The sequence below is a fragment of the Nicotiana tabacum genome, chromosome 10 (genome assembly GCF_000715075.1).
Source record: "Nicotiana tabacum cultivar K326 chromosome 10, ASM71507v2, whole genome shotgun sequence".
Classification (NCBI taxonomy): Eukaryota; Viridiplantae; Streptophyta; class Magnoliopsida; order Solanales; family Solanaceae; genus Nicotiana; species Nicotiana tabacum.
The window spans coordinates 61,228,540-61,255,733 of NC_134089.1; the positions used below are offsets into that span (position 1 = coordinate 61,228,540).

At 40.2% G+C, this 27,194-nt stretch overlaps 2 protein-coding genes across 4 annotated transcripts; one reads left to right on the top strand and one right to left on the bottom strand.

Annotated features, from left to right (window-relative positions):
• The first annotated feature begins 1,090 nt into the window (after nt 1-1,090).
• On the top strand, nt 1,091-26,123 carry LOC107823760 (uncharacterized). Of its 3 annotated transcripts, none has more exons than XM_075222907.1 (3): nt 1,091-2,098; nt 20,345-20,454; nt 25,496-25,630. In XM_075222907.1, the coding sequence occupies exons 1-2, from the start codon at nt 1,322-1,324 to the stop codon at nt 20,417-20,419; spliced, it is 852 nt and encodes a 283-aa protein (XP_075079008.1). In that variant the 5' UTR covers nt 1,091-1,321; the 3' UTR covers nt 20,420-20,454; nt 25,496-25,630. The 3 variants fall into 3 exon arrangements, 2 of the variants coding, with proteins under 2 accessions (XP_075079008.1, XP_075079007.1); XR_012695519.1 differs by lacking the exon at nt 20,345-20,454 and adding an exon at nt 21,978-22,392 and having other exon boundaries at nt 1,092-2,098; nt 25,496-25,632; XM_075222906.1 differs by lacking the exon at nt 20,345-20,454 and having other exon boundaries at nt 1,096-2,098; nt 25,496-26,123.
• On the bottom strand, nt 9,845-10,495 carry LOC107832094 (uncharacterized). Its single transcript, XM_016659907.2, has one exon. The coding sequence runs from the start codon at nt 10,493-10,495 to the stop codon at nt 9,845-9,847; it is 651 nt and encodes a 216-aa protein (XP_016515393.2).
• Nucleotides 26,124-27,194: the final 1,071 nt, after the last annotated feature.

Sequence of the window (27,194 nt, forward strand, 5' to 3'; positions counted from 1 at the left end):
CCGACCGCCATCATTCTCACCCACAATCAACACTCATTCACCTCAACTACCACAACTAACCACCCCATCACTATCAACAACCACAGCCGGTACTGCCCATCATTGTAACCTACCAGCACTCACCCATCACCTTTTCCGGTCACAATTACTACCACCACCTGCCATTATTAACTATCACCACCCACCACCATCATCCTCAATCATAATCGCCACCACTACCAATCACTACTAGCTACTTGCATGAACCACCATCATCAACCAAAACTACCACCAACCACCGCCCCTAGTCGACATTCACCCATTAGTCATCACCACCACCAACTATCATATTTTTAAAAAACTATATATTTTATTGATAGAATATTAGATTAGTTAGTATTTTATTTGAATTTTATGTTTATTAATTTTTAAATAAAGATAAATTTTATACGTTCAGATGTTAAAATCAAACAGTCTTAATTATTTAGTATTCAGATTTTAATACACATCTTAATATATTCAGATTCAAATGTCTTAATCTTAATACACATCTTGATATTCAGACGTCTTAATTTAAAAAAAAATAAATGAGGCCTTGTTATAGATATATTATATTATGGATGTTCATTTAGTACTCTATTGTAAATAAACTTCCTGAAGAAGCTTATCCATATGGGACTCCGCCGTAAATATATTTATCTATTTAGTACTCTATTGGAAATAAGCCTCCTGAAGAAGCTTATCACTTCGGTACCCGGTTATGGATAAATATTACCTCGATAGAAGATTATCCATACCAGGTATAATGAGCTTATCCCAGAAGAAGATGATCTATACCTCGTACAATGAGCTTATCCTTTCAATACTCCGTTATGAATAAATATTACCCTCAGTAGAAGATTATCCATATCTAATATAGTAGCAGCTTACACAACAACTTACTTTCTTCAATAAATAGAGGAGATTTCAGTTCATTATCTACGTCAGTTTGTAAAGTTGAATAATATATCAACTACTCTCTCTACTTCTCTTGAGTTTATTTATTTTACAGTAATTATTTTATAACAGGCCTAACTTTACTAGTTTAATTATCAATAAAAAATCCCCCAATTCTTGGAAAATTCCCGCCCAACCCTCGAAAAGTAAAAAATTTGTTGGGCTTAATTTTCTCCATTTCCTTCTTCTTTCTTCCCCGTTACTCCAATAGCTCAACTGCGCCGCCCAGATGAGCTTCTAATCCCTGTATGGCGGAAACCCATTTGATATCAACCCGTACCTGCAGCCGAAATTTCTGCAACATCTTCAGTAACCCTAATTTTCTTCACTTTTCCGATTTGTCTCAATGGCCACCGATGCCTCCCCCAAATTTCAACAACCAGACCTTATATCCATCCCTCAGCCATCCGATTTCCATCCTGATATTATAGTATCGCCGGCACACGATGGGCTTCAGTTTTGGCAATTCATGATTGCGGGCTCTGTAGCTGGTATGGTGGAACACATGGCCATGTTCCCAGTTGATACAATCAAGACCCAAATGCAAGCCATTGGTTCTTGCCCTATCAAGTCCATTAGCATCCGTCAGGCTTTTCGGTCCATTGTTCAAACTGAAGGCATTGCTGGACTTTACCGTGGCATTGGAGCGATGGCTCTTGGTGCTGGTCCAGCTCATGCGGTTTATTTCTCTGTTTATGAGAATTGTAAGAAGAGATTTTCCTGTGGAAATCCAAATAATTCTGCAGCCCATGCCATTTCGGGGGTTTTCGCGACAGTTGCTAGTGATGCTGTGTTTACTCCAATGGATATGGTGAAGCAGAGGTTGCAGTTGAGCAGTAGTCCTTATAAGGGAGTGTTGGATTGTGTGAAGAGGGTTTTGAATGAGGAAGGGTTTAGGGCATTTTATGCGTCCTATGGGACTACGGTTCTAATGAATGCTCCATATACAGCTGTGCACTTTGCTACGTATGAGGCTGTCAAGAAGGGTTTAACGGAGGTATCGCCGGAGAATGCCAGCGATGAACGATTAATAGTTCATGCTACTGCTGGGGCAGCAGCTGGTGCTTCCGCGGCATTGGTTACGACGCCTCTTGATGTTGTGAAGACACAATTGCAGTGTCAGGTATTTAACTCTTCTTTCTGGATCTGCTCAATTTCCCCTGTTGTATTTTTATAAGCTAGAAAAGAAAAAACTAAAATTACCTGTGTGCTCGTGAAAAGGCGGGATTTTTCCTATTTATGGGTAATCACAGATTTATAGCCAAGTTACTCCAAGCTAACTAGCCAGAAAACTGAAAAGTTTAGCATGAGTATGTGCTTATTGTACTTGTTGGCTGTTGCATGTCATTAAAATAATTATGTAGAATACACTTGACAATTATGTCATTGTTTCTTTGTTGATCAGTTAATGAATGTATCATTGTTGTAGTTAAGTGAATAATAAAGAATCATCTTAATTGTCAGGACCTCAAACCCACTATAGGCTGTTATGGCGTCCAACGATGCTGTTATGGCGTCCAACGATGCTGTTATGGCATCCAACGACGCCGTTAGGCAAGCCAACAGTGAACTATCAAATTAATTATTCATTTTATTACTTTTGAATCATAATTTTTTATTTGATGAAGAAACTAAGTATAAAGATCATGGTGATATAACGCATATATATATATATATATATATATATATATATATATATATATATATATATATATATATATATATATATATATATATATATATATATATATATATATATACATATCCAAACAACAACAACAACAACCCAGTATAATGCCACAAGTGGGTCTGGAGAGGGTAGTGTGTACGCAGACTTTACCCCTACCCTGGTAGGAGGCTGTTTCCGAATAGACCCTCGGCACAAGAATATGAAATGCGACAATAGAATAATAACAACAACATCACCAAAAAGATAGTACCAGCGAGCCATGAGTCAGAAAATATACTTGGAAAAGTAATATCAATAATCAATGCATTGACAATGTCCTAGAAAATAGTACGAGCACAACACGAACCTCTGACATACTAAAACATGACACTGACCGACTAGACTTACACTCAAAACAGTGTAGAAAAACGCTCAACTACCTACTAACCTTCAACCCTAATGCTCTCCCTCCATACCTTCCTATCAAGGGTCATGTCCTCGGTGAGCTCAAGTTGCGTCATGTCTGCCTGATCACCTCTCCTCAATACTTCTTAGGCCGCCTTCTACCTCTCCTCATACTCGTCAGAGCCAACCGCTCGCACCTCCTAACCGGGGCATCTAGACTTCTCTTCTACATATGCCCGAACCATCTAAGCCTCACTTCCCGTATTTTGTCGTCCATAGGAGCCACGCCCACCATTGCTCGAATATCTTCATTCCTAAGCTTATCCAACCTTGTGTGCCCGCACATCCATTTCAACATCTTCATTTTTGCTACTTTCATCTTCTGGGTATGGGCAATCATAACTGGCCAACATTCTGACCCATACAACATGGTTAGTCTAACCACTGCTCTGTAGAACCTACCTTTAAGTCCCGGGGGCACCTTCTTGTCAACACAAAACGCCAGATGTTAACCTTCATTTCATCCAACTTGCCTTATACGGTGTGTAACATCCTCATCGATCTCCCTGATCCCCTGGATAATCGACCCAAGGTACTTAAAACTTTCTTTCTTGGAGATGACTTGTGAATCGAGCCTTACGTCACTGTCCACTTCCTCCGTAACATCGTTGAACTTGTACTCCAAGTATTCAGTCTTAGTCCTGCTCAACTTGAAACCTTTTGACTTAAGGGTCTGTCTCCAAACCTCCAGCCTCACGTCAACACCTCCTCGCGTCTCATCAATCAGAACTATATCATCAGTAAATAACATACACCATGGCACCTCCCCTTGAATATGGTACGTCAGTGCGTCCATTGCCAGAGCAAATAAGGGTTGAGTGCAGATCCTTGATGTAACCCCATATATATATATAATGGTAATAATGTTAGGCAAAAACATAAACTTCTACTAGAAATTCCTAAAACCCGGTGTTACAAGTGCACGAGCAATCTAGTAGAATATACAAAATCTCTACACGTACTGTCTGAAATAAAATAGACAAAAATAGTAAATACAAGAAGGAGGAGACTCTGGGTGCTGCGGATCGGAGCATGGAAAGTAGCTCACCACTAGGTCTCCAGATAATGTTGATGCACGCCTGAATGGATACCAGATGTATCTACCTCAGTACCTGCACAATTTGTGCAGAAGTGCAACATGAGTACGTAAATCAACGTGTACTCAGTAAGTATCTAGCCTAACATTAGTGACGAGGGGGCGACATCGACACTTTCTAGTGGTCAATAAATAAAGTACAAGAATTTTAAATAGGCATGAAATACAACAGTGACAATAGAGTAAGAAACAATAAATAACGTGATCCTTTAATCATGATATCGGTTTAAATCCCCAAATATCACATGCCATCTCAACAAATAAGAGCCATCAAGTAATTATCAAATCTCAAGTCATGAAGGAAATATCATGTATATTCTAACTCTTACCAATATTACGCATGAGTTACGCCGTGGTCGTACGATCCGATCCAGAATAATCGTGTACACTGCCGAGGGTCAACCGGCGCAAACCATAGATGCATCTCAAATATGCTGCCGAGGCATCCGGCCCGATCCACAAGAATAGAGAAACTCTACGAACTACAGTCACCGACTACAATACAAGAATGGTACTCAAAGAAGGCATAAATTCCACCTCTATCAAGTATTCCGCCAAAACTCAGGATAATGGAGCTCGGTTTAACAAAATCCCAAATCCAATTTCAATTATAAATTCAAGTTATTAAACTAACAAATTGAGTTCAAATAGTACAAATATTGCATGATAAAGTCCTAAGTCTACCCGAACATGAACATGCTTTTAGCTACGTACGGACTCTCGTCACCTCGTCCGTACGTACAACACCTCCGGCGTACGATCCCCCACGGGCCGTCACGTGCGGCAGAGCTTCGGCGACCTCTCATCGCGCGTGACGCCTTTCCAGGCCTGATATCAAGTTTTTTTCTTCAAACAACCTCTTCGCGAGGCTATTCCGACCCCACCCATCCACCAACTTCCAACTTCCGACCACTTTTACTATTTTCTGGCGACGGGTGAGGCTTTTTTCGGCCAGATTTCACTTCCTCTTCTTCAGTTAGCCTCCTAATGAGGCTTTTGGGGTAGCCGCATTTAGCTACCATGGACTATACAGAGAGAAGTTCCTATTTCTCTCTAGAATCTAGAAAACTGAAAAACATGTCTTTCATCAAAGCAGCCTCTTGGCCAGCCCTATAACTTGAAGGAAGATGCCACAGAAAGCTCGGCGTAGGGCAGGAGCCGCACTTTTCGCTGTCCGAGGAGCACACTCTCAGGCGCAAGGGTTTCTTTGAATCTTGTCTGATTGGATCTTTCTCCAAATGGGTTGGTTCTCCAGAGACTGTTAGGAACTGGGCAGCAGAGGCGTGGAACGTCAAGGACGGGCTGAAAATATCTCAATTGGGGGACACACAATATCTCTTTTGATTTGTTGACGAGTCTCAAGCTTCAAAAATTCTTGTCAGAGGAAACATGTGGTTCGATGGGAACTTCTTAAAGCTAGACAGATGGGTGGAGCACGATGGGTGTCTCGACCCTCGTTTCACCAGCATAACATTGGTGGTCAACATGGTATGTCTCCCGGTGCATCTTTGGTGTCTTGACCTATTTAAGAAGATTGGGAAAATCTGTGGGGGCTTTATTGATGTCACTTGCAGCCTACACTCTCTGTCGAGAGTGAAGATTGTGGTGAGGAAAGGGGGTAGAATCCCTGTCTCCACTGTGGTGGAAGATGACTACTTGAGTTATAGGGTTTGGTTGAACCCTAAATTTTGCCCTATCTTTATGCCTGTGATTGTGGCAGAACAAAAGGGTAGGTCAAATAGAAGAGAAGGAAGGGGAAATCAGTCTTTGAGGGTAGGGGAGGGCTCATCGGATTAGTGGGCTAAGCAGGAATGAGAAGTTAGATCGAGAGGAGACGGGGGGTTTGAATTGGGGAGAAGAAGACAAAATTTTATCAGGAGGAAAAGACGTGAATGCCCCTGGGTTAGTGATGCGGGCTGGAAAGGCAGAATGAGTCGGTCCTCTTTTAATTACATAGGGCCGGGCAAGTTTTCAGCAAGTATAGGCTTGGGCCTCCACACATGGGCCCAACAACTTTTCCCAATCCTATTAGAATTGATCCTAAGGGGCCCAAATTATTTCAAGTTGCGTCTGATAAGGCTCCTGAGCATATGGGAACAATCGCTCATTCTTCTTCTGCCAATGGTGCTTCACACAGTGATATTTCTTCTCCGAGCTCTAGTGTCTTGCGCCCCTCTTTCGATGGCCGTTACTTCAGGGGCAGCACCGGCTAAAGCTGGTGGTGTTATTCCACGGCCTCCCGCCTCTGATGGACCCAACTCCATCGCCCCTTATCTTCTCCTGTGCTTAGCTGTGCTGAGGTTACACTTCAAGCTCCTTCTTCTAGGGAGATTGTTGCGCATGCCCCAATTGATGTTATTACCCAACCAACAATTCCAGTTAATATGCCGCCAAAGGTTCCATGCTCTTTTCCTTTCCGCTACACTGCTGGCGTTTCTGGACATTCCTACAGCAGCGGGGTGTTAATCTCAGAGGTTGGTGCCTCTCAAGGAAATGGTGAGATCCTTCCGGCATCTAAAGTTTCTATTGCTAGCAATGCTATGGTCCTGTATTACTTCGGTAGGAGCAAGGAAAAGGTACAAATAGAAGACGCCTGTCCAATTTCGTCACGGATTGGAGGAGGGAATATGTCCTTCTGGATAGAGGATAAACTATTAAACTTTGGGAAGTTCTTAGGTGTTTCTTTTGAAGGGAAGGAAGATAGGGTGTTAGAACTGTTGAGGGAGATTGAGCAACAGTCTTTTTATGATAGTGCAGGGAGGGAGTTGGGTCAAGGTGTTAAGCAAAATAATTTAGGGGATGTAGTAGTGTACCAGAGAAGGGGCCGGGTGGGGCTGGGTGTGTGACAGGGAGGAAGGGAGCTTGGCTAGGGTGGGTGGGGTGGGGAAAATGGGGATATTGTTACTTATGGAAGTTAAGATTCTTTCATGGAATGTGAGGGGATGAATGGCCTAAACAAAAGGGCCATCATCAAAGTGAGAGTTAGAGAGTGGGTGCCAACCTAGTTTGTTTTCAGGAGTCAAAAATGGAAGTTTTGTCGGATGCGATTGTGAGGAGTGCCTGGGAGGTAGTTGGGTAAAATATGACTGGGTCACAGCATCGGGAGGTGCTGGGGGTATTCTTCTTATGTGGGATGATAGAAGCTTGGAGGTAAAGGAGATTAAGAAGGGAGTTTTTTTTAGCGACTCTTGTCAAAGATAGAGTGAGTGGGTTGGAGTGAGGATTTGGGGGAGTGTACAGATCGGTAGGAGAAGGGTCCAAGGTGTCTTTCTGGGAGGAACATGCCAATGTTATGGGGGAATAGGACATTCCATGGGTTCTAGGGGGAGACTTTAACACTATTAGATTCCCGGAGGACTAGGAGAGATTAGGGTGTAGCCTGAATTCGAGGGCCATGGAGTAGTTTTCTGACTTCATCAATGATTACTTTTTCACTGACCTTCCTCTGTCAGGGGAAAGGTTTACTTGGGCCAGGGCGGAGGAAAGGTTTAGACTTGATAGATTTCTGATATCGCCCCCCTGGGATGAGCTGGTGCCGAATGTGCTGCAAATTCCTTTACGTAGGCTGACTTCAGATCATTTGCCTATCTTGCTAGATGGATGCAGAGGGAGAGGGGTGCGTGCTCCTTTCCGATTAGAGATCATGTGGTTGAAAGTGCCAGGGTTTGGTGACAAAGTGAAAGAATGGCGGACAAGCTACGGGGTATCAAGGACACCTTCATTTCGTCTTTCGAAGAAACTTAAATTGCTCAAGGGAGATATTATTAGGTGGAATAAGAAGGTTTTTGGGAGGGTAGAGGTTAAAATGAGGGAGCTTATACATGAATTGGGGGTTAGAGAGAGGGGAAGGGGCGAGGGAGTTAGATGAATCTGAGAAAGCGAGATTGGGGGAGGTTAAGAGGGAAATAGTCGAGTTAGCAATAACACATGAGACTAGTTGGCGGCAAAAATCGAGGGCGCTCTGGTTAAAGGAGGGGGATTCGAATACCAAGTTTTTCCACAGGGTTGCGGTTGCAAATCGTAGAAACTTCATAGAGTCCTTAGTTGTGGATGGGGTGAGGATTGAGGGAGAGGAGGAGGTAAAAGGGGCGATAGTGGGGTTTTATGAGAACTTATACAAAGAGGAAGTTAGTTAGAGGCCTACTTTGGGGGGAATAGAGTTCAACCACATAGGGGAGGGAGACAGTGAGTGGCTAGGGAGGGCTTTCGAGGAGGAGGAGGTGCACGAGGCTGTGTCGAGTTGTGCTGGTGATAAGGCCCCCGAGCCTGATGGTTTCTCTTTGGCCTTCTTCCAGCTCTGTTGGGACACCATTAAGGGGGAGTTGATGGAAGCCATTGAATACTTCCACGTGAATGGTGTTTTCGAGAGAAGTATCAATGCTTCTTTTATTACCATTGTGCCTAAGAAAGAAGGTGCATCTTGTATCAGAGACTACATGCCTATTAGTCTCGTGGGGAGCATTTACAAGATTATTTCTAAAGTGCTATCCAATAGACTCAAGAAGGTTCTTGACGTGTCTGTTTCGTCCTCCCAGAATGCGTTTGTGAAAGGTAGGCAGATCCTGGATGCTGCTTTGGTGGCAAACAGTGTTGTCAAAAACGAAAAGCGCAAAAAAGCGCTAAAGCCCTGTTGGAGTCAAAAGCGAAAAGCCTCCAACAGGGCTTTAGCGTGGCCTTCACTGAAAAAAAGCGCACTATGAAGAATTTTTTAAATATATATATCTAATATTTAGAGAACATAATAGACACATAAATAATAAATATATATTGCTTATAATGAAGTAAAACTTCATCAAATCATCAATTGAAGTCTTAATAAGGAAATATAAACTCATTCTAGATTCCACTTCTAATCACTAAAATAATGTTCCTCCGTATAATCCTCCTCAATAGGGTGATTCTCATTGGTGTCACTAGCCACCAATCTCCCCTTCCCCTGACTCATTAGAATCAATCTCATCTTCTATGTCAACAGACTCAATATGTGGAGCTCGGGAGCTTGAGGCATTGGTTGCAATAACTCCTGACTGTCTCTTTTGTTGCCTTGTGTATGCCAACATGTCCTCACTACCCGACGCTCTTGCAACATCACCCCAAGTCAAGCTATCATCACCAAACACCAACTCATCTTCTGCTTCCGCATTAACACCCATCTTCCCGACCAGCCACTCATTACTATGATCAATGTTATCTAATGAGGTTGGATCAATAACACTCCGCAAGTCATAACGGGCTTTTAAAGCACGATTATACTTGACATACACTAGGTCATTCAATCTTTGATGCTCCAATCTGTTTCTTTTTTTGGTATGGATCTGTTGCATGGAATATTTTAATATTAGTGATATAGTCTAATTGATTAACTAAGCAAAGAAAATAAATAAAAAGTATACATTATGAGTACTTACATGCTCAAATACGCTCCAGTTACGCTCACACCTAGCAGCACTAGCCGTTAAACCCAATATTCTAATGGCCAATTTTTGGAGATGAGGAGCTGAATTACCATATAAATTCCACCATTCAACTGTAAAAAGTGTTATGTTGACCATCGTTATTTCTAAGTTAATGTAACTATGTAAGTATTAAGTAAAATTTTAAACATAAACTAATAATTGTGAATTTAAAGGTTAATATTTTCAGTTACCAGGAGATCTTGTCGTTCTAGATCTTTTTGCAATCGGAAGGCCAAATTGTTGTTCAGCTTTAGTGTACAGTGGTATCTCAGATATAATCTTGTCTTGTACTTCAGTGCTTGGAACCAATTTTTCAATACAAGCATACAACCCATCTGTTACTTCTCTACAATTTTCAATTGCTGAATTTTGATAGAAGTACTCTGGATTTAGATAATGTCCAGCTGCATGTAATGGATGATGCAATTGGCATTGCCATCTTTCATCAATAATCTTAAAGATATCTTTATACTTTGCAATATTCCCGTCAAATGCCTTTGCAATAGCCTCCTTAGCTCTATCCATGGCTTTATAAATATACCCTATTGCAGGTTTTTTCTCATTATCAGCTAATCGCAACACTTTAACAAGAGGCCCCATTATTTTTAAAATATACACAACCTGGTACCAGAATGTTGTCATCAAGACGGTATGAGCTACACTTTTGCCCTTTGGTAACTTGGACCATCTACTAATCCCCCATTTGTCAGATGTAAACATTGCTCGCAAATTAGTTTTTTGACCATGCAACCGTTGCAAAGTCAGAAAACTTGTTGCAAATCGAGTAATCCCACATTTCACCAACTCTTTATTTTTTGTGAAATCTCTCATCATATTTAAGACTCATGAGTGCCCATAAATGAAACCGACAAGGGCAATTGCTCTTTGAAGGGTCTTCTTAATGTTTGGAATCTTCCCTATGTCTTCCAACATAAGATCTATACATTGGGCTGCACATGGCGTCCAGTATATGTGTCTTCTTTTTTTTTTTCTGTAAGAGTTGACCTATAGAAAAAAAGTAAATAGATATGCTAAAATTTAGAAATCAGCTATAGAAAAAAAGTTGATAGATATGTTAAAATTTAGGGATCAGAACTTTGAATCGATATTAGAAAGTAAAACATAAAACTTAAAACATTTAAAGCAATAAATTATTACCAGCCAACACAAAGTTGCTACCATTATCACTTATAACTTGAACCACATTATACTCTCCAACACGCTCCACGTATCTATCAAGCAATTCACATAGTTTCTCTCCGGTCTTAACAAATGAGGAAGCATCTATCGACTCCATAAACACTGTTCCATGCGGAGAATTCACCAAAAGATTAATCAAAGTTCTTTCTTTTCTATCTGACCATCCATCCGCCATAATGGAACATCCATACTTCAACCATTCTTCTTTATGTTTGTTTATAATCTCATTGGTTAACTCAACCTCCTTCCTAAGTAACAGAACCCTTAATTCGTGGTAGCTTGGAGGCTTCAAGTTTGGACCACACCTTCCTATAGCCTCAACTGCTTCCTTAAAACTTTTTGAGCGAGCAACATTGAATGGGATCCCATTATCGTAAAAGAAGCGAGCAACTTTTTGAATTGTCATGGCTTTTGCTTCTTTATCACATGAATCTTTGATATTTGTTTGCCTAAGTGTTCCTTGTTTTTGTAGAAACACATCCATGGGTCCCTTTCCTTTGGCCAATTTCTTACTAGAGCCACTAGGAAAGCTTCCTCCACCTCTTTTCTTATGAATTATCTCGTGGACTTCATCTTCTCCACCAACATCGTCTTGATAATCAAACTCATCAAGTCCAGAAAATTCGTTAGTATAGACTTCCTTTCTTATCTTTTTCTCCTCCATGTAATTTTTCAATTCCTCTCTAACCTCCTGTGGGCATACTGCACACTTTCCTGCATTCCTAAAGTTCCCAATCAAATGTTGTTTTGCCCGATTAATTCCACCCGTGGTGGTTTTTCCACAAAAATTGCATGTGACTCTTGTAGTGTCATTAGGATCCTTCAAATGATTATATTTCTAGCCAGGATCCCTTTGATTGACTTTGGACAAATCCTCTGCCATTTCTAATTCTGGAAAAAATAAAAAAAAATATATAATGCATCTTGCGAGAAATTATAATTTGTAAATAGTACTCCCTCTGTTTCATATTAAATGGAGTAATTTCCTTTTTAGTCTGTTCCAAAACAAATGACACATTTCTAAATTTGGAAATAATTTAACTTTAAACTCTTTCATTTTACCCGTTTACCCTTAATGAGAAGCTTTTATAGCCACACAAATGTCATGGCCCCACAAACTTTTTACCTCTTAAGCTTTTAAGACCACAAGTTTCAAAAGTCTTCTTTTTTTTTTCTTAAACTCCGTGCCGAGTCAAACTACCTCATATAATATGAAACGGAGGGAGTCATACATAACAAGAACATAAAGCTGGACAGTCCTCTGTCATTTATAATTCTGAAAACTTATTAAAAAGTAATATGTAATGCATTTTGCATGCAATTATAATTTTTAAATAATAATATACAATAAAATATATAAGGTAGACAGAACCTCTACCGTTTAATTCTGAAATAAAATAAATTAATATTATGACATTTTGCATGCAATTATAATTGTTAAATAATGATATACAACAAGAATATAAAGGTGAACACTACTGGGGTCCACCACTATGCCATGACTTCTAAGAAAGTGTGGAGTCCACTATTTATGTCTTTATCCTCTCTTAGTCTCTTTACAGGTGTTGCATATATAGCGATAGTTATATAAGTTAGACAACATGAATCATCAAACAAGGATAAGTGTCCCATTTAATTCTACAAAATTTTCTAACTATAAACTTTCAGCACCAAACCCATTTATTTTCTAACTTTACTAGTTTATTCACTTTACCCAAAAGGAAAAATAGCAAAATACTTAATCACAAGAAAAAGTCAACTCAGTCAAATACTCATCTTTTAATGGAGAATTCTTTTGTCTGTATCTCTTATTACAAAGAAAGAATAAAAGAAGAAAAAAATGAGTAGAAGAGAGAGGCATACAAAAAGTATTAGGAGATAAAGAAACAGAGAAGAGAAGAAGACCTGTTATAGAGGCTTGTTCCGCTGCAGTTGTTCGATTTTGTCTTTTTCTGTTGAATTCCTTCGACTCCTTTGGTCTTCTTATAATTCCATCATCTTCTCTTTTTTTAATTTTTTGGGAAATCTGATTTGCTCCCTTAAATAGTTTTTCCATATTTCCCTGGCTATTTACCATAAGTATGGTCTAGGGAACTGTGACAGACTAACTTACTATGATATTAAAAAAGGAAGTAAAACTCCTCTAACACACGCGCCTCGCTTGAGGTCACGCAGAGCGGCAAAGTGTTTGTGCGCCTCGCTTTTGCGCTTAGGCGCGCTTTTAATTTCACTGGTGGCAAGTGAACTTGTAGACTCCAGAAGGAAAAAGAGAGAACTCGGCTTACTATGCAAGTTGGATCTTAAGAAGGCTTTCGACCATGTCAATTGGGAATTCCTGGATTTCATTATGTTGCGGATGAGGTTTGGGGTAAGATGGAGGGAATGGATCAAGTTCTGCATTTCCTCAGTCAGATTCTCTATCCTGGTTAATGGTAGCCCGTGTGGTTTCTTTGGTAGCTCCAAGGGTCTCCGGCAAGGTGACCCCCTATCCCCATGCTATCATTCTAGTGGTGGATGCTCTGAGTAAAATGATGGATCGTGCGGCTGGCGGAGGCTTTTTGAGATGATTCTCAGCTCCGATCGGGGCGCCCATTGCTCGAAGAGTCTCATTTACTTTTTGCGGATGATGCCCTGGTTTTCTATGATGCCGACATAGATCAGTTGACCTGCCTGAAGCAGGTCCTGCAGTGGTTTTAGATAGTATCGGGACTCAAAAACAACCTCGGCAAGTGTGAGATTTTCCCGGTGGTTGAGGTTGCTAACATCGATGCTTTGTCTTATGTTCTCAGATGTAAGGTGAACTCTCTTCCCACTACTTTCCTAGGTCTCCCATTGGGCGCTTCGCATAAGGATACTACGCTTTGGAATCCAGTGATTGAAAGGGTTGAAAAAATATTAGTAGGCTGACAGAAATGGTACTTGTCAAAAGGTGGTAAGGAAGTGCTTATTAAAAGCACCTTATCGAGTATGCCCACCTATTACTTGTCCTTGTTGCAAGCTCCTGTGAGCATCACAGAAAAACTGGAGTGGATTCAAAGGAATTTTCTTTGGGATGCGGCGGATGGAATTAGAAAGCTTCATCTAGTGAATTGGCAGACAGTCACTCCACAAAGAAGTGGGGTGGACTTGGAGTAAAAGATCTTAGGGTATTCAACAGAGCTTTGTTGGGGAAGTGGCTGTAGAGATTCGGGGTAGAAGAGCATGTTCTATGGAGGGAGGTCATAGTAGAAAAGTACGATTCCACGGGAGGGGGTTGGAGGACCAAGGCGATCACAACACCTTTCGGGTGTGGCATGTGGAGGAGCACCACGAAGAATTGGGAAGCCTTCAATGGCAACATACCCTACAGGGTGAGAGATGGATGGAGAATCAGCTTTTGGAATCATAGGTGATATGGAGAGGATACTCTGAGGGTCTCTTTCCCCCACGTTTTCAGAGTTTCAAACCAGAAGGAATTGATGGTTCAACAGATTTGCAAGGTGCATGAAAGGAGGGGGGGGGGTAGTATGGGACCTCTCATTTAGAAGGAACATGCAAGATTGGGAGATTGCAGAGCTCCAAGATTTGTTGACACTCTATATGGGCAAGACAGGCCCCAAAGATCTTGTGATTCTTGGAGATGAGGATTGTGTGGCGGTGGTTTGTTCACTGTAAAGTCCTTTTATTAGAGTATGTTAGTGAGAGATGAGGTCACTTTTCCATACTCCTCGATCTGGATTCCTAAGGCGCCCACGAAGGTGTGTTCTTTTGCATGGCTAGTGGCGAGGGGAGTGATCTTGACTGCGAAAAATCTGTGAAAGAGAGGAATTACACTTGTTAGTTGGTGCTACATGTGTTAGTTGGTGTTACTCTGGTAAAGTCCTTTTACCAGAGTATGTTAGTGAGAGAGGAGGCCACTTTTCCATACTCCTCGATCTGGATTCCTAAGGCGCCCACGAAGGTGTGCTTTTTTGCATGGCTAGTGGCGAGGGGAGTGATCTTGACTGCGGAAAATCTGCGAAAGAGAGGAATTACACTTGTTAGTTGGTGCTACATGTGTAAAAGTTTAGGGGAAGAAGTTGATCATCTTTTGTTGCATTGCCCTGTGTCCTCGGGTTTGTGGAGGACAATCCTGAATCTTTTTGGTGTTCAATGGGTGATGCCAAGCACTGTAAAGGAAATGTTATATAGTTGGGCCGGTTTCCGTAGAAGAAGAAAGCAAAAGGCGTGGAAGTTCGCACTGTTAGCTCTCATGTGAATAGTGGGGGAGAAATAAGAGAGTTTTTGAGGGATTGAGTCTCCTTTTTCACATCTTAAGAATAGTCTTTTATCTTTGATTGCTTTTTGATGCACTCATATAGCCCCTACTTGTATAGAAGATGGGGCGTCATTTGTAGAGAATCATGTTCTGATGTAAGTTCTCTACTTTTTGGTATACTTCTTGTATACGGGAGTTTTCTCCCTTTTAATTACTACAATTTACCTTATCCAAAAAAAACACCCGCAATTAGTAGCACATAACAATGTAAGCACCTACGGGGATAAATTCCCTCTTACACGATTAGGCAAGAGACTTACCTCGCTTCCAAGTTCATTACTCGGCTCTTCAACCACACTAATTGCCTCAAATCGATGCCGAGCAATCCAAAACTAGCCAAACGTCAGATAAACTAATCAATATATGCTCAAAAGTTCATAATTTATCTATTAGAGTAATTACCCAACCCAAATAGGAAAGTTCCTAAAAGTCACCCAGGACCCACGTGTTCGGATTCCGGAAATTTTCGTATAATAATGTTACCCATGACCCCATGAGCTCAAATATATAATTTCTATTCAATTCCATAATCATTTTCGTGGTCTAATCCCATTTTTAGCAAACCCTAGAATTTTCACCAAAATCCCTTAATTTCTACAAATTTCTATGTTAAAATCTACCCATAATCTATGTATTAAACTCACATTATGTAGAATTACTTACCTTGAGATGCTAGGTGAAAATCCCTCCCCAAGGAGCTCTAAAATCGGCCAAGAGTTGAGGGAAATGGAGAAAATGAGCCTAAGTCACATGTTTTAAAATGCTTTTGCCTGGTGATCCTTTTTCGCGATCGCGATAATGCACTCGCGATCGAGAAGGCAAAACTGCCAAGGCCCTGAAAAACCTCTTCGCGAATGCGACAAGGTCCACGCGACCGCGAAGTCCAGCCCCGCCAACCATCACGAACGCGACCCGCCCTTTGCGAACGTGAAGGGCATCGACTTGTTGAGCCCCCAAACCCAGGCCCTTCTACGCGAACGCGACCCAGCGATCGCGAACGCGGAGACCAGTGACCCAAAGATTCGCGATTGCGACCCCGTTTTCGCGAACGCGCTTAACAAAAGTCCCCAACCCTAATTCCTTTATCGCGAACGCGAGGCTTTCTCCTCGTTCGCGAAGAAGAAAACCAGCAGTAGAATTTTTGCAATTTTTGACTTAATTTCAGGTGGTCCGAAACACAACCGAGCCACCCGGGACCCCGTTTAAATGCACCAACAAGTCCATAAACATAATACGGACCTACTTGAAGTCTTGGAACATGTAAAACAACATCGAAACTAAGAATTACACCCTAAAACCAAATTAATCAACTTATGAACTTCAAACTTCTTCAACTAGCTCCGAACTTGACGAATCATACATAGACAACTCGGAATGACGCCAAATTTTACGCACAAGTCACAAATCACCATACGAACCCATTCTCAGGCTCGGAATCCGAAACGGACATCGATAACACCAAAGTCTACTTCAAACCAATTTAAGAAACTCTTAAAACCTTTAAGGCGCCAACTTTCAACAATAAGCACCGAAAACACTCCCGGTTTACCCGAAACTCGATCCGAACACATGTACAAGTCCAAAATCATCACACGAACCTATTGGAACTATCAAATCCCTGTTCCGAAGTCGTTTACTCAAAATGTTGACACAAGTCAAATTTGGTCAACTCAGGCGACTATTATGGAACTAAGTGTTCCGAATTCAACCCGAACCCTTCCAAAACCAAACCAATCATCCTCGCAAGTCATAAAACAGTAAAAGCACATACGAGAAGTCTTAAATAGGGGAACAGGGATCTAGAAGGCAAAACGACCGGTCGGGTCGTTACATTAATCATTATGCTGTAATATTTAGGAATCCAAAAAGATAAGATACTTTTCTATCGCTCAAAACTCTTATGTGAGGAGCCCTCTTGTATGTTAGTAGTTACTCAGTTCAAAAAGAATTCGTTCTTCATAGCTCTTTTTCATGATGTCAAAGCCTTTATGATCTAATAGAGACCTAACTAGCTTCCATTTACTAGAGGGCATGTTACACCTCCCACCAAGCCGAAGCCTTTTTTTTTTCTTCGTCTTTTTAATAGCTTTGCTAGTCTTGCCAATTTGGTGGTTGTTTTAGTGGTATTGCATCTTTTGTTGTGTTTGTCTTTTGTGTTGTCCTTAGTCCACCCGATTTTGTAACTTCAAGAGGCTTTTGTTTGAAAAGTACTTCAAGAGTTTTGTCTCATTAAAATGAACACAACAGCGAAATCGTTGTCCTACAGCTTTGGATTTTTGTCAAAATGGTATTGACTAAAGACATTTGTCCCAAACAATTGAACATTGTTGAAGCCTGGCACATGAGCCTTGTGGAACAGACTCGTCATTGCTGAGACTTCAGGCTACATGATCCACAAGCCGTGTCATTGGAGCTGAGACTTCTAACTCCATGTGATCATGGGGATTGAGGTCTCAAGTCCAATGACACGCCTGTTCACGAGCCTCAGGTGCCAGGTTTCAGCAGTGTACATTGGTTTTTGGCAAATGTCATTAGTAAGTGCTAGTTGGCAGAATCCAGAGCTGTCCAATGCTGATTCATGAATCCATATAACCTGATCTGCCAAATGATCAGTTTATCTTAACTAACTTACCAAGTTAACAGTCCATCGTTGATTTTTCAAGTCAACAAACAATATTTGCCCGGTCAGCGCCGTGTAATCGTCAAGTTATTGTCTAGTTAGCAGGATTTTGCTATCAGAGTACTAGGATTCCTCTCTAGATATGCTTCAATATTCTCATCACTGTCTTTCTCTTCAACCTATTGTTCTTGTTTAATTTGTGCTGGCTCTTCTTCTACTATTCTTTCTTGTGTTTACACCTCCCACCAAGCCGAAACTTTTTTTTTCTTCGTCTTTTTAATAGCTTTGCTAGTCTTGCCAATTTGGTGGTTGTTTTAGTGGTATTGCATCTTTTGTTGTGTTTATCTTTTGTGTTGTCCTTAGTCCACCCGATTTTGTAACTTCAAGAGGCTTTTGTTTGAAAAGTACTTCAAGAGTTTTGTCTCATTAAAATGAACACAACAGCGAAATCGTTGTCCTACAACTTTGGATTTTTGTCAAAATGGTATTGACTAAAGACATTTGTCGCAAACAATTGAACATTGTTGAAGCCTGGCATATGAGCCTTGTGGAATAGACTCGTCATTGCTGAGACTTCAGGCTACATGATCCACAAGCCGTGTCATTGGAGCTGAGACTTCTAATTCCTTGTGGTCATGGGGATTGAGGTCTCAAGTCCAATGACACGCCTGTTCCACGAGCCTCAAGTGCCAGGTTTCAGCAGTGTACATTGGTTTTTGGCAAATGTCATTAGTAAGTGCTAGTTGGCAGAATCCAGAGCTGTCCAATGCTGATTCATGAATCCATATAACCTGATTTGCCAAGTGATCAGTTTATCTTAACTAACCAAGTTAACAGTCCATCGTTGATTTGTCAAGTCAACAAACAATTTTTGCCCAGTCAGCGCTGTGTAATCGTCAAGTTATTGCCTAGTTAGCAGGATTTTGCTATCAGAGTACTAGGATTCCTCTCTAGATATGCTTCAATATTCTCATCACTGTCTTTCTCTTCAACCTATTGTTCTTGTTTAATTTGTGCTGACTCTGCTTCTACTATTCTTTCTTCTGTTGATTTGTTTTTTGCCTATAGTTTTTCCTCAATATGACTCATTCTTCTTCTATTTCGAGGCTTCTGCTGCCAACTGTTCTTTTTCTCCTTCTCGTGTTTCTTCTCTATTTCATTTCGATTTTCCTGTGCTTGATTTATAGTCTGAATTGTAGTACAATTAAAAGGCTCGTTGCAGCTAAAGCTAGTTGTCATTTTTGTGTATTGGATATTGAAATCAGAAGCGCTAATTACCATTTTGATGTTATGATTACTGTATTCCCGTACGTTAGGTAATTTTTGTTTTTTCCCAAAAAGTGTGTGTGCTTTACTTCGAAGAAGCGTGCATGACATGTTTGTCTTTGTCAGCAAACTAGTCAAGCTGACAGCTACGGGTTTTCAAGTTCAGTCATGTCTCATGAATTCATAATAGCACCAAATATTCAACATAAATGTACCTGCTTTCATTTGCTATCTTTAGCTTGTGCTGGAAAAAGTGTAAACAATCTGCCAAAAGGATCTGACTGTAAGATTGACTGGATGGTCATTAGATCAATGATTGCTTTTGCTTTCTGTAATTTTGGTCTGAAGAGAAACATGGTATTCTCGTTTGAAAGAAGAGAAAATGATACTTCTTTAGGCCGGTAAGTTGCAAATTTGTTATCTTGGATGCTAATAGCATCTTGAATCTGTAAACAATCTGCCAAAAGGATCTGACTGTAAACAATCTGCCAAAAGGATCTGACTGTAAGATTGACTGGATGGTCATTAGATCAATGGTTGCTTTTGCTTTCTGTAATTTTGGTCTGAAGAGAAACATGGTATTGTCGTTTGAAATAAGAGAAAAAATGATACTTCTTTGGGCCGGTAAGTTGCAAATTTATTTATCTTGGATGCTAATAGCATCTAGAATCTGGAAGTAACATTTTTATCTTATATCACAACTGTTACCAAAGAAAAAGCCTAGAAGTTTGGAAATTTTAACTATGTGTGGGGGTTATGAGGGTAAGAATAAATTACTTATCAGTGATTGATGTAAAGAAGAGAAGTATCAAAACTTAGGCATTTTGCTCATTTTGTTGAACTGTGCCAGCTATCTGAGGTTGGTTGGTTCATGAGCTAGTCAGGCTTGGTTCAATTTTGGTTTAACCACTACTCGGCTCAAGTGCTGGAACTCTTTGCTATGTTGAAGTTGAGATCCATGGTTGTAAGCTCTTTGAAAGCATGTCTCATGCAACATTGATTTCCTAGTATGCGTTTCCATAAAAGTCATTTTTCCTTTTGGCGCTTATTCAATTAAGTGCTACTTCTGTGCTGATTTACTACATTTAACATGAACTTTGTCACACTCATCCAGTTAGATTGTTTGTGTTAATGTTTAGCTATTTCCCAGATACTTCGACGCATCAATGACTGATTGTTGCATTGCATATGCTTATTTGAGATTGGCTTTCTGGATGATCTGATGATCTTTAGTAGGATCTCAAGAAGCTGTGACATATTCGAATGGTATTGACTTACACATAAGTTTAACATTTGCAAGGTTTGCTCCTCTGACAAGCCTTGGTTATGTCTCACCATAGCTCACTTGACCTTTAACCAAGCCAACAGCGAGTGAGGTCTTGACTCTGTTCTTCCTGCGGGCCTAATAAGGTAGTGCTTCCATATGCATTGGTTATAATAATAGAGGCCAAGTATTTTGACCTATCCTATACATATTTATGGCGTTGCCCAAATTAAGTGAAGTTGAAAGCTGCTTAAGTACCAGTTCATAAAAAAAGAATAGTTGGGTTCATTGGTTGAAGGGCATACGAAACGATATAAATAGATGGTGGTACAAGATTGATTCGTGTCTAAAACCATCTTTTTGGACGTTATGTAAGGAAAGGACCCAGAGATCCTTTGAGGGGTGTTTCACTTGACATTCCTTCCATTACTGTTTAAATTGTTTTGTTGGAGCAGTCCTTGTGATGTAAATGATGCAAATCAACTTTTTTTTTGACTTTGTTTGCTCGTTAAGCTTTTTGTAGGAGTCTACCAGAGTTTTTAATATATTGCATCCACTGGATGCATCAGATCGATAGAATTCGTGTTACTTGATTTTAAAAAAAAATCTGGTCATAACAATTAAGAATTTGGTTTGGCTGGCTCAAAATTGTGCTTAATGAATTCTTAAAAAATGTACAGCTGGGTTTCTTATTGTAGTGGCACATGTAATAATGTTTTTTTACCTTTTTTCTGAAAATGCTTGTAGCCGACCCCAGCTAGCTTGGGATTGAGCCTTGAGGTATAGTTCTGAAAATTCTTGCAAAGGCTTTTACAATGCATTGTTTTTGTTTTTATGAACAGTGCAGTCAGTAGAACCGTAAACAGCAGTCAGTAGAACCGACATCAGTTTACCTATTAAAAAAGTAATGACATCTGTTAGGATAAGGGATTATGTTATTGTTTTGTGCTTACTAGCAATGAACCTTTTGGGAAATAGTACGTCTGTTTCCTTTCCTATCACATACAGATTCTGGGAGGAGGTTTTAGCTGAATGGGGTTAAGAGACTTAAAATACATAATGAGAGCCTGCTTACAAAATGGCTACAGAGATATTCCTCAGAGGAAAATAGATTATGGAAAAGGGTAATTCAGAAGTACAGAGAAAAGGACTGATGGAGTACAGCAGTTGCGAGTAGACCTCATGGTGTAGGAGTCCCAAAATTTGTTGGAGTTCAGTGGCAGATGTTATTAAAGTTTGAGATGGGAGGATAGTGAGTTTTGGCATGATTCCTGGATAGGTCATTCTCCACTCTAAGTTAGATATCCTGATTTACTCAGTATGTCAAATAAAAGTGAAACCATAAAAACTCAAGTCATAACAGAAATGGTTGGTTTGAGAATAAGAAGAGACTGTTTTGATTGGAAACAGATAGGCTGTATGACCTGCTAAAGGATGTGCATCAGGGATTTAAGTTAACAGAGGAGGACAGGCTGTAAATAGATCAATGAAAATCAGATTTACTGGGCGATCTCATTACAAAATTTTCAGTAGAGAAAAAGCATGTTTTTGATTTTTTTCCTAAAGGTCTTGGAATTTAATCTGGAGATCAAACACTCTTTTTAAAGTCTTGCTTTTGCTGGGTATTAGCTCATGATTCTTGTCTTACTCATGCGTATCATACCTGCAGCAGGTGGCTATTTTCTGAAGGAGAAATAGTTGTTCAGAAGGCAATTGTGGAAGTTGTTTTGTTACATTTTCTATGTTAAATTGGTATGGCAAAGTCGGTCAAAGAAGCCTTTGGAAGCTGGTTGGGTCAAAGTAACAACAAAGAGCTCAGAGAGATGTGGTAGCTCATGATTCTTGTCTTACTCATGCGTATCATACCTGCAGCAGGTGGCTATTTTCTGAAGGAGAAATAGTTGTTCAGAAGGCAATTGTGGAAGTTGTTTTGTTACATTTTCTATGTTAAATTGGTATGGCAAAGTCGGTCAAAGAAGCCTTTGGAAGCTGGTTGGGTCAAAGTAACAACAAAGAGCTCAGAGAGATGTGGTAGGCTATCCCTCCATGTGTGCGGTGGACCATTTGGAAGAAAGAAATCAAAGGTACTTTGAAGGAAAACCTGCCAATGGACATAAGTTGAAATCTAGATGTATGTTTGTGTTGGCTTTATGGTCTAGATTACAGAATGTACACACAGAGAAGGACATGTTAGAGTTTATTAGATCTTTAACTGACTAATTAGAACTCCCTTCGTTTCAATTTATGTGACGGAGCTTGACTCAACGCGGAAGTTAAGAAAGAAAGAGAGTTTTGAAGCTTGTGGTCCTAAACCTTCCATGACATTTTGTGGCTCAAAAGCATGCAACTAACCATAAAATGAGAAATTTAAAATTAAATTGTTCTCAAATATAAAATGGTGTAATGAGCGTTAGCCAGTTTTGGTGTGCCTGTCAAGGACGTTAGTTGGATACCTTCGGGTGATCATCACCACCTGCACCTCTCATAAGGCACAGTGGACGGTGACCCGCGTGTTGTTCCATTCAACTATATTTGTTCCTTTAATCCATAGCTTAACAGAAAACATTAATGAGGGATAATCCGCCCATACAACCAGCGGGAGGGCGACACTACTGGCAAAGACTGTCTAGTGAAAACGCCGCAGGCACGAATTCTTCTTAGAACGAACTAATATGGAAATAGTATCACATAAAATTGAACAAGTAACTTTTTGCACGGGCAGCAACTTGTAATCTTAGTACTGTTTTTTCATCAATGAATGAATTACATGCCTTTACCAAAAGGAAAAAGAAAAATCTAAGAGGATTTGGGGGAAAAAAATTGAGAGGGTTTGAGGGGCTTCTTCCTACCTCCCACCCCCACCACGATCCACCACCTCCAAGGGGCAGATATAGGACCCACAAGTTGTGATCTAAATCAAGAAGTTTTGTAAATACTTAGTAGGGCCAGGGTCAATATTGTACCTGAAGTATGCGAAATGGAACATATTTGTTCTCCGTTAATAGTTGGGGTCAAATGTGCACTTGCCATTACCAAAATGGGTCATATTTGCCCTTATTTTCAGATGGCGGAAGCTTAGCACCAAGTGATGCCAATGTGTCTCGCAATTAAGGGTTTATTTTTTGACCCTCCTCCCTAATTTTTTAAATACTTTTTGTTTCCTGATTTCCACTTCTTTCTCCCCGCCACTACCTCTACCACCAATCATCCTTCCGTCTTTTAAAATTTTTTATTTCTTATTTAAACACCCCCCCCCCCCCACACGACCTCTACCACCAATCACCCTTCCTCCTCTGTCCCCACCACCCTACCACAACCTCCACCACAAGAGGGAGTGCCGTAAACGACTTGAACATGAAACATAGTATACTAATTTAATGCATGTGCATAGGCGTATAGAGGTCAAAAGATTGTTGAAAATCTAGCCCCTTGTTTCAAATAAAAGAATTCCAGTACCTTCTGCAGATAAATTCAAAACAAATAGTATGAGCATAAGAGCTGCAAATTGACTGTTACTTAAGAGCGGTAGAAAAGCTGAGGGCCTCTCGGAAACAGCCTCTCTATCCCTCCGGGTTAGGATAAGGTCTGCGTATATTTTACCTCCCCAGACCCCACTTGTGGGATTTTACTGGGTTGTTGTTGTTGTACTTAAGAGCGGTAGAAACAACACATACAAGTAAACAAAGTTGAAATGTTTGTGGTGCCTCTATAATATTTCGTGAACTATTGCGATATCGACAAAGAAGTGTGAGTGACAAAGAGATATATAGAGAGAGAAATTGTGGCAGTGAAAAAAAGGCGAGAAATGATGGATCTGGCAGTGAAGGGGTGGAGTGGTGATGGGAGCGGGGAGGGAGAAATGGAAGAGGGTGGTGGAGATAGTGATGGCAGGAATAGAGAATGAGGAAGGAAGGATGATAGGTGGTGGAATAGTAGTTGGGAGAGACAAGGAGGAATCATAAAAAAAGAATTAAAATACACTTGGGAGAAGGGTCAAATTTGCCCCTGAACTATGTGAAAGGTTCAGATTTGCCCTATGTACACAAAAGTTAACCTTAGTTATAGGACACATGGCATTACGGGATGCTAAGCTTTTGCCATTTGAAAATAAGGGCAAATTTTACCCATTTTGGTAACGGAAAAGGATACATTTGACCATAACTATTAACGGACGGCATTCCCATTTCGCCTAGTCATAGTGTGGCCAGGATGAGAGCCAGTTGATGATTGTTTGAATCTGTTTCTAAATTTTGTGCACATTGTTCGCTCTTGAATGATTAGGAGTTCAAGCTAATTATCAATCTTTGTTATTCTTGTTTATCTGGAACAGAAACAACAGAATAGATAATTGATATATTCTGCTTTAAGGTTCCAAAGATCATGAAACACACTGGTTCGTTATTTTTTCTAAAATTTTTCTTTTGCGGAAATATTTGTGTAAGATTTCATTTATTTTTTTTGTAAATTTTTCTCTTGCGGAAATATTTGTTCTGAAGCAGTACCGCTAAAGTCAAAGAAACAGTTTTATTGTAAATCTGGTAGTTCTCTATATCAAAAGACCTTTACGACTAATGAGGATATTCAATTTTTTCCTTTCCTAAATTCTCTTTTCATCAAATCAAAGATGTTGCCCATGATAGTGACTTTGAAAGTCCAATTAGGGTGCACGAGAAGAAAGTTCAGGATTGGTAAAAGAAATGTATTTGGTTTTATTAAAGTACACCAGAAAATGTATACATTGTGCTCTTTAGTTGCTTCTCTCAAGACCTCTGTTCATATTTTTCGATTCTTTAATTTTAGTAGTTGTGTGACTGACTATCCAGTAGGCCATATTTGAAGCTATGCTGATATTGAATTTCTGTGCTATCAGTTGGAAACATGGTGCTTTTACTCTACCCGTCTGGCTGGTTATCACAATTTGAGTTGACCATAAGTGGGCCTGGGGCCATGGATACAATATTTTGTTTCAGTCTGCTATGAGCTTATAGTACTTCTTATATTTAGCTGAAGCCACCTTGTCTGGCTAGTCATCTTGAAGGACAATTATAATCCCATGTTAAGTGCATGTCTTGTGCAGTTCTGTTGTCCAATTTAAATATTAGTTCAAGTTTGTATAGAGTAGGTTATGCTCAATCTCTAGTGATGCATTCATGGTGATAGACTGCTAAATTTTGATATGTGCTGCAGGGCGTTTGTGGGTGTGACAGATTTACAAGTGGGTCAATTAGGGATGTTTTTCGAGTAATAGTGAAGAAAGATGGATACAGAAGTCTCATGAGAGGGTGGATGCCAAGGATGCTCTTCCATGCTCCTGCTGCTGCCATTTGCTGGTCGACATATGAGGCTGGCAAATCCTTCTTTCAAGAGCTGCATACTACCAGCAGTGGTGTGACCTGAGTACTGAATACGCCAGCAGTAGTGTAACCTTTAGAAGAGGTATCATTTCTCAACTGTTGTATTCTGCATACATCTTCTGTGATTGAAGACGACTTTCTACTGTGATGGAAGACGACTTCTACTTGCTGGGAGAGTTGAGACACGAAAATAGAGGAGAGCAAACTCCGTGTAGCAGTATGTATACGGGCGCAGTCGTATGCCATTTATTTAGTCTTGTAACTTATTCAATTCTAATAAATTGGTATAATTGAGTATCCCCTTTAGCATCGTTAACTGCATTAGTTGCGCGGAAATCCATTGTACCTGCTTTGGAGATTCTCATGGAAAAGTAGGGTCCACTGTGGAAAACTGAAGAAAATCTTGATTATTCATTGATCACCACTGATGTTTGGTGCTCTGAAAGAGAACTGTACCATTTTCATTCCTGTGGCATTATTTTGCTTCACCCTTATTCCGCCTTGTTCAATGTTTATTAACTATTAGCCTAAGTTCGTGCTACTAATTTGCCTCTTCTTAGGTGAGTGAAGGCATGAGAATTAGTTGTTTCTTCATGGTAGTTTTTTGAATAATTACAGAAGAAAATTTTAGCACTCCAATGAAAGGGATCCAACATTCAAAATGCAGCAAAGTTGTTCACGATAAAGATACCAGGAATCGTATACACGACAGAATTGGCAGACAGCTCCTGCCCCATCCCTCTTTTTGGCTCTTAAAACTGGGATTTTTCCCTCAGTGAAATGGAGCTCGACATTGGCATCCTCCACCTGACCAAAGACTGAAATGAGCATCATCATTCGTGCTAAGATTTATTTGGAACGAGCTTTTCACCTGCGCAACAACTGTAATTTCATCAAGCGTTTCACCTGTTGTAAAAAGCACCATTGTCAACCAGATGTCTCGTGGTCAAAAATATTATCAGAGAGCCCATCTGTGCCCATTCTGATTGTGTCTCCATCTCTCAACTGTTGGGAATAAACCCCTACAAAAATAATATTCACTGTAATAAAAGCGGAATAATAACGTAGCACCGAGATACGGTAATTAACAAGAATAAAAGAGTAACAACAACACCAAGATTTTTACGTGGAAAACCCTTTTGAATAAGGGAAAAAACCACGGCCCTGAGAAGAGAAACTGATATCACTATAGCAAGGAATTTTACACTTTGTAGGTCTGAGTAAAATACTCAAAAGAAGTAACCCTCTTTTGATATTCCCACCTCACTACAATATCACTCACTCTCTATTTTTCTCACAGACTATTTTCTTATACCCTGTCTGTGAAATCTCACTCTTTCTTTCTAACTCTTAGATATATTTTTCCTCTGAGATTGGTGTGTCAAAAATGAGAGCCGAAGCTCTCCTTTTATAGGCAGAACCTCGCCTACTACACTTGACATTTTCTTTCTGCACGCCTACCACATTTGACACAGCCTACAATGTTGACCATGCAAAAGGAAAAATGGCTGCCAATTTAGAAAAAGAAGACA

Excerpts from the sequence above, each read along its gene's own strand:
- LOC107823760 (XM_075222906.1), top strand. The coding sequence starts at position 1,322 with ATGGCCACCGATGCCTCCCCCAAATTTCAACAACCAGACCTTATATCC. Across the intron at positions 2,099-25,495 it reads AGACACAATTGCAGTGTCAG|GGCGTTTGTGGGTGTGACAG; the intron begins GTATTTAACTCT and ends TATGTGCTGCAG.
- LOC107832094 (XM_016659907.2), bottom strand. The coding sequence starts at position 10,495 with ATGATGAGAGATTTCACAAAAAATAAAGAGTTGGTGAAATGTGGGATT.